Source organism: Oncorhynchus tshawytscha, unplaced genomic scaffold (assembly GCF_018296145.1).
Source record: "Oncorhynchus tshawytscha isolate Ot180627B unplaced genomic scaffold, Otsh_v2.0 Un_contig_3643_pilon_pilon, whole genome shotgun sequence".
NCBI classification, from domain to species: Eukaryota; Metazoa; Chordata; class Actinopteri; order Salmoniformes; family Salmonidae; genus Oncorhynchus; species Oncorhynchus tshawytscha.
This window is the reverse complement of record NW_024609159.1, coordinates 43,928-51,375: the sequence shown is the minus strand read 5'-3', so window position 1 is coordinate 51,375 and position 7,448 is coordinate 43,928. Positions and strand designations below refer to the sequence as shown.

The window sequence follows — 7,448 nt, the reverse complement described above, 5'->3', positions numbered from 1 at the left end:
TCAGGTAAAAGAGTCGGCTCATTGGGCTCCGTTCAGGTAAAAGAGTCGGCTCATTGGGCTCCGTTCAGGTAAAAGATTCGGCTCATTTGGCTCCGTTCAGGTAAAAGAGTCGGCTCATTTGGCTCCGTTCAGGTAAAAGAGTCGGCTCATTTGGCTCCGTTCAGGTAAAAGAGTCGGCTCATTTGGCTCCGTTCAGGTAAAAGAGTCGGCTCATTTGGCTCCGTTCAGGTAAAAGAGTCGGCGCATTTGGCTCCCCGTTCAAAATGTTTAAATATATCTAGAAACAAGGAAAACGTGCAAATCTCCTATGTAAATCACAAAAGTAGGCTACCATTATGTCAGATCGTGAAATGCGTGTTCAAATGCATTTTTACCTGGATAAATTATTCAGTTCTTTTAAACGCACTGCACATTTTAGGATGGACCAGAATGACGCGATCTCCCCACTATTGATTGTTTCTGCAGTGAGAATTCACCCTCTTTAGATAATTATTTAGTAATTTATTTACAGGTAAGTTGTTTTGAAAAAAAAAAACTGTTTGTAGCTGTATGTAAATCACCAAAAAGAGCCGTTCGTTTTGCTCAAAGGTTTATTGGTGGAATGTTTGATTACTCCAGCATAATTTCCGATAATCATACGTAATCTCTATGCAACGGCACTGTTTCACTAGGACACTTTTGTAAAGATACACCCACCCCCAAACATCTTCCTGCACTATGACCCCTGGGCCCTGACCTACATCATGTCACGTTTGACCTTTCTAGCTTCCAGTGGGCTAGCTAAGAGTTCCTCCGTCATGTACTAAACATCTACAGTACTCGCTGTATATTTGACCTCTCTCTCACGGTTCAAATGTCTCATTCTCTCTGGTCGTGCTGTTGTTAAAGTGTACGAACGCAGTACGGCGGCTGGACCTCCTAAACAAGAACTTTTCATATGTCTGAGACCAGCCCCTCACGCCTCATGGAGGGGGCAGTACCTCCGCTGACCGGGCATCCACTGTTTCCACAGAGGGGAGCCATGTTCTTGAGGATTGTGGTTGACTGAGTGGTAGCTGTAGATGGAGAAACTACCACGTCATGTTCATTAGAACAGGTACTGACTGTTGAATGACAGCCCTTCATCAGCCCAATACACACACCTTATCTTTTGAGCTAGTCCCTCAGTGGTAATGATGTCTGGGTGGATTCTACAGTTAGCTGAAGTGTCCTGCTCCCTGACAGAGGGAAAGGTGCAGAAGGCTGTGCAGTACGCTGCTGGGGACACCAGCATCAATGAAGAGATGCAGGTCTTCCAGACCCCAGAACCTGTAAAAGTGCTTTGTCTCTAGCATGGTAAACAAATGTAATGCAAATCCTTATTAAACTGACATACTACTGTTCAGGAGTATTACATTTTCTTATTTTCTGAGTGACATTGACAATTATGCATTTCTTTGCATTAATTTCAGATGCCTGGTTAAATATTGTACAGAGAAAGTGTATGTTATTCCCCTGACAAAGCATGATTGCTCAATGTGAATGGACTTGTCCCCTGTAATGTCAGTTCCAAAACAGACCACTAGATGGTGGCATTTAGCATTGATTACTTCTTAGGTTTCAAGAACTGGTACACTGATGACCCCAAAAAATTGCATGACTTTATTCAATAAGTACAGCCAAATATTTACATTTACACACAAGGAATGAACACATGGCAGAAACATTTGTTAGGTCATTCATTGTCTATCCCTGAGGACAGGGTCCAGGCCACAGTCCCATATCTTTCAGAACTGCCCCACTGGACACAATATAGAAGAATATGTACCTTTAACCAAAAGCAGACATGGCCCACTGTTTAACATCTGTGGGGCATTGTGGGTATTTCTGCAGGGCCTCCATGATCTGGCTGTGGTCCAACAAAAGTTTCATCAGCTGGTACTCCTTCTGGATCTTTGCTGTGGAGCTGTCCATAGACTTAATCAGCTCCAACTGCTGCAGGTGTTCAAACGCCTGGAACAGAGTGTTGTTGGGTTGAGTAAATCTTCAGTATCAAATAATACAATGGCATACATGTGGCTAAGACTGTAATGTATACAATAAACTTTAGTCAGGGGTATTACAGAGAAGGGACAAACAACTGCATTACATACTGAACAAAAATAAAATGCAACATCCAACAATTTTACTAAGTTACAGTTCAAGGAAATCAGGCAATTTAAATAAATAAATTAGGCCGTAATCTATGGATTTCACATGACTGGGCAGGGGTGCATCAATGGGTGAGCATAGGCCCAGCCAATCCAAATGTTTTTCCCCACAAAAGGGCTTTATTAGAGACAAAAATAATCCTGTTTCATCAGCTATCCGGGTAGCTGGTCTCATACGATCCTGCAGGTTAAGAAGCCGGATGTGGAGGTCCTGGGCTGGTGTGGTTACACGTGGTCAACGGTTGTGAGGCCGTACTGAAAAATTCTCAAAAATGCAGTTGGAGGTGGCTTATGGTAGAGAAATTAACATCCAATTCTCTGGAAACATTCCTGGTGGACATTCCTGCAGGCGGCATGCCAATTGTATACGTGGCATTGTGTTGTGTGACAAAACTGCACATTTTAGAGTGGCCTTTTATTGTCCCCAGCAGAAGGTGCACCTGTGTAATGATCAAGCTGTTTAATCAGCTTCTTGATATGCCACACCTGTCAGGTGGATGGATTATCTTGGCAAAGGAGAAATGCTCACTAACAGGGATGTAAACAAATTTGTGCACAAAATAACAGAAATAAGCTATATGTGCTTATGGAACATTTCTGAGATCTTTTATTTCAGCTCATGAATCATGACCCGAGAACACTTTACATGTTGCGTTTATATTTTTGTTCAGTATACATCAACATTCAGCACATATCCACCCTTCTTCATTGTGAAATAAACTTACCTTGAGAACGATCTACAAAAACAGTATAGGATTTTTATGAAATATACTATTGGAAGGGTCTGATGTCATTCTACTGAGACCATGATGTCATGCAGACCCACCTTTATGACAACTGGCTTGTCAAAGTTATGTATAGAATGGGATTTCCTCTGCAGGAATTTCTTGAACTCTGACAAAAAAAAAAAATATCTATTAACACAAACGTATGTCATTCCCAACTATTACACACCAGCTCTTACTAACTGTTAATCCTTACCATTGTGAACCATCTGGAAGTTAAACGGCTCTCCTTCATAGATGTCATTCAAGTGTTTCATGGCAATTATCAGGCACAGTTCAAGAATGGACAGGCCTGGAAAGATCAACAAAGCAAAATGCAGGCCAGATTATCAATGTTTCATCAAATGGTCATGAGTCCATCAAAGAAATCATCTAATAATGACCTCTACCCCTAATGGCTTTAGGCTTTCAATTACCATGAAGTATGTTTGCTTTAGAGTCCACCATACAGACTCTACTGGCCTCCAGAAGATCAGTGGGCTTGATGGCAGGTTTAGATGCGCTCACTCGGCTCAGAGCCAGCATCTGCAGAGAGGGGTCCACACACACACACAGCAATATTTAGAGGGTTTTTTCCCCACTCTTTGCTTTTATACTACAGATACAAACTCTTACTAGTAACAAGTGCAGGGAACGGAAGTCCTTGCTGGAGTTATAATGTCTTTGTAAGACGTCCACCACTGATTGGTCTTCACATAGCGTCTGAAAGAAAGTCAGAGAGCATTGTGGGTAAGAAGAAAAATGCCTTTCAGATAAAGCCAACTACAGCACATCACAAATCTAGTACTGTTATAAATATATAATAATAAGTTTACAGTCCTGGACTGGCCTCACCTTGATGCCGTCATTCCACTCGTCATAGAAATTGGTGTCGGGGAAGTCTTGTGGCAGGCTGAGCTGTGAGCGGACGTTGTCCAGGTACTGTATGAAGCTCAGGGAGCTGAGCAGGTGGATCTGTCTGTGGCTGAACCTGGACTTGACCCTCTTCTCTAGCAGCTCCAGGACATCCTGCAGCAAGTAGAGATGAGACCAGTTGTGATCACCAGAGAAGAAGGTAGAGTAAAGTCACAGGAGACTGCTGAGGGGAGGATGGCTCATAATGCCTGGAATGGAGTAAACAGAATGGTATCAAACGCCTGCAAACCATGTGTTCGATACTATTACATTTATTCTGTTCCAGCCATTACTTAGAGCCCGTCCTCCCCAATTAAGGTACCACCTGTGAGTAGAGTAGAATATAATTAGATTGAAACCTATCCTTTTGAAGCTAAAACTAGTTCATCACTGGAGAGGTCTAAAAGCTAGATAGTACACAACTGAGGTAGAAGAGACCCTACCAGTCTGCAGGTGAGGCCGATCACAGCTACGGGAGCCTGGGCAGACTGGGAGACATCCAGGAGGTTGTAGAGCAGAGTCTGGTTCTTATGGTGGGCAAACAGGTCAAACTCATCCAGAATGAAGAGGACAGGACGACTGCTGCTACGATCACCTGGGACAAAGAGAGAACAGTACACTGTAGAGACATACTGTCAGCATAAAGAGGAATGATTCTTCAAAATTATAGTGAGGGCAATGTGCAGAAATGATTACCTTTCTTTAACGCCTCAAGAAGGAAGGCCAAGTTTTCTGCAAAACTACCCTGAAAATAACAATAAAATTAAGAGCAAGCAAAAAAATTGCAAAGGGACAAAACATACAGCATAACTTCTGTAAACACTTACAAACACTTTGTCTCCAACAACATTCTCCAGATTGAGCTGGCGTGTGATTTCTTTGAGCGCTATTCTATCATCAGTCTGTAAAAGACCTAGAGAGACAGTAAAGAAGAGTTGGGGAGAGAATTAACAGAGTGCAGAAACTGACAGAGAATCACCAGACACAGAAACAAACATAGAAACAATCACAGACATCCTACTACCAACCATTCAGGTGGACAGGTAACACATTCTTATTGACATCCTTCACCTCCAGCAACTCTCTCAAGACACAGTTCAGGAGCTGGAGAAAACAGAAGTCAACATGCATGACGACGACAATAGGAGTTGGCTATACAGCACAAACAGATCTGGGACAAGGCTATCCTCGTAGCAATCCATACCATTGTTTTCCCAGATCCCCTGGGTCCAACGATGAGTACAGAATTACTCTCTCCATGGACAGCTGTCCTCCTCAGCAGCTCCAGCAGGTGTCTGGAACATCAACACAAGGACCGTTACCCACAATGCCCCACTCTCTGCAGCTCAGTATACAACCTGACCAATTGCCACGTTCAAAACAACTGGGAACTCTCCGACTTCAGCGTGTTCAAAACAAATGGGAACTTTGGGGGGAAAAAAACGAGCTTCGACTGGGAACAATCTATTTAAACGGTTATTCAACTCGGGAACTTAGGCCTCTTTCTAGAGCTCCGACCTCGTATTTCTCAGAGTTCCCAGTTGTTTTAAACGCGGCCGATGGCCGCCACACAGAGACAGGCTTGACAGGTGTAGGTGGGGCTGGAGACAAATAATAAACAACAGCTGGGTCCTTGTGAAATTGAAAATCTAAACAGTTAAGCTTATTACGCTGAGACTTTCAGCCCCCAACAAAATGCACATTGCCATGACACTGTGGAGTACCCCTCATAAAACACACATTGCCATGACACTGTGGAGTACCCCTCAAAAAACACACTTGTCATGTGTTATGGCAAATAGTCCCAACTCATACCATTACCCTTACATTAATCAATCTGCTACAGTAGTCAGTGAATGTCACGTTTGTCAATTAATAAAACCTTAGTTAGCAGGTCAGCACCACCAAGGAACCTACTTGTGTTGTGATTCCATTCCCACTGGCTTTTCAGGAAGTCTCTGATGACAGAATCTCTCCCTCAATATCATCTGAACCTGAAAAATATATCCATACTAAAAAGAGTCATTATTAAGTAAAGGCGAATAATGTTGTCCATGGGACATCATACCTTAATGTGTTATCTGGGTAAGGTTTAAAAAAATGTTTAACCTTTGTTTAACTAGGCAAGTCAGTTAAGTACAAATTCTTATTTACAATGACGGTCTAGGAACAGTGGGTTAACTGCCTGTTCAGGGGCAGAACGACAGATTTGTACCTTGGCAGCTCGGGGATTCGATCTAGCAAGGTCACCACAACCAACTCATGTATTGATCCTTTACGTTGCCTGCTCAATGTACACATTCAATAAAACAAACCAATACAAACCTGAGAAATACATTCGCCGACTGGCATGTGTGTTTCCTTCACTTTTCGTTTACTCATGGTGGTGGCAACAGTCTAGAATGGACAAAACACACGAGACTTGCGCTGAAGCTAACTACAGTAACGTTAGCTAGCTAGCAAGCAACATGGCATGCAGCGCAAACAAAGCGATATATTTCTCTATTATAGGAATTAACGTTAGCTGCTAACTCGCCTTATAAAAATACAAGTGTAAGATGAAACATATGACTAAGTGATATTTACAAGTTTGGTGATGTTAATAATAATAACTATTTACTTTTTTCCCGATGACAGTGGTCTAAGCGCGAAATTGGAATCTTTGCGAAGACATTTCTCATTTAACAATCACAACTCCAATCCACTTCCGGGTCACCTAATTATTGGACCTACAATAGGAGGCTATATTACTGCACAAAATAATCTACACACATTTAAATTAATAATTCCAGTATGTAAGATTCCCTGCATCTAATTAATATCAAATGTACTTAATCAAGGAGGGGATGTTCTCTTCCAACAGTGATTATCTTACCACCGCCACCAAGTTAGCACTTGTGATGGGAATGCATAATGAATGGTCCAGACCTTTTGGTAGACAGAAGTAGTAGTCTGCTCTTGGAAGCTTTACTTATTCTATGTCAGGTCAGACACATATGTGTTGAGCCTTTTATCAGTGGTGGAATAAGTACCCAATTGTCATACTAGAGTAAAAATGAAGATACCTTCATAGAAAATGACTCAAGTAAAAGTGAAAGTTACCCAGTAAAATACTACTTGAGTAAAAGTCTAAAAATATTTGGTTTTAAATATACTTAAGTATCCAAAGTGAAAGTATAAATAATTTCAAATTGCTTCTATTAGGTCATCCAAACGGCACAAATGTATTTTATTTATTATTTACGGATAGTTAAGGGAATACTACACCATTCAGACATAATTTACAAACGAAGCCTTTGTGTTTAGTGAGTCAGCCGGATTGGTGGCAGTATTGATGACCTGGGATGTTCTCTTGATAAATGTGTGAATTTGACATTTTTCCTGTCGTGTTAAGCATTCAAAATGTAACAAGTACTTTTGGGTGTAAGGGAAAATGTAAAAATTACATTATTTTTTTTAGGAATATAGTGGAGTAAAAGTTGCCAAAAATATCAATAGTATAGTACAAATACACCCCAAAACGTTGTTTTACTTAAGTACTTTACACCACTACCTTTTATTGAATCAGCAGAAGTGAAAC

General features: G+C 41.4%; 1 protein-coding gene across 1 annotated transcript; it reads right to left on the bottom strand.

Annotated features, from left to right (window-relative positions):
- Positions 1–1,626: 1,626 nt before the first annotated feature.
- On the bottom strand, positions 1,627–6,645 carry orc4 (origin recognition complex, subunit 4). The gene is made up of 14 exons (XM_024443671.2): positions 6,489–6,645; positions 6,194–6,265; positions 5,786–5,862; positions 5,073–5,163; positions 4,897–4,972; positions 4,696–4,781; positions 4,565–4,613; positions 4,312–4,463; positions 3,809–3,982; positions 3,590–3,676; positions 3,391–3,499; positions 3,171–3,266; positions 3,016–3,083; positions 1,627–1,992 (listed from the first exon to the last, which is right to left on the bottom strand). Exons 2-14 carry the CDS (start codon positions 6,248–6,250, stop codon positions 1,810–1,812), a joined length of 1,305 nt encoding a protein of 434 aa, XP_024299439.2. The 5' UTR covers positions 6,251–6,265; positions 6,489–6,645; the 3' UTR covers positions 1,627–1,809.
- Positions 6,646–7,448: the final 803 nt, after the last annotated feature.

What these genes read in the sequence shown, in the direction of transcription:
- orc4 (XM_024443671.2), bottom strand. Translation starts at nt 6,250, where the DNA reads ATGAGTAAACGAAAAGTGAAGGAAACACACATGCCAGTCGGCGAATGT. An exon ending in TCTTGAGGCGTTAAAGAAAG is followed by an intron (nt 4,464 to 4,564) that starts GTAATCATTTCT and finishes TCTTTGTCCCAG; the next exon opens with GTGATCGTAGCAGCAGTCGT. An exon ending in TAAAGCAAACATACTTCATG is followed by an intron (nt 3,267 to 3,390) that starts GTAATTGAAAGC and finishes TGATCTTTCCAG; the next exon opens with GCCTGTCCATTCTTGAACTG.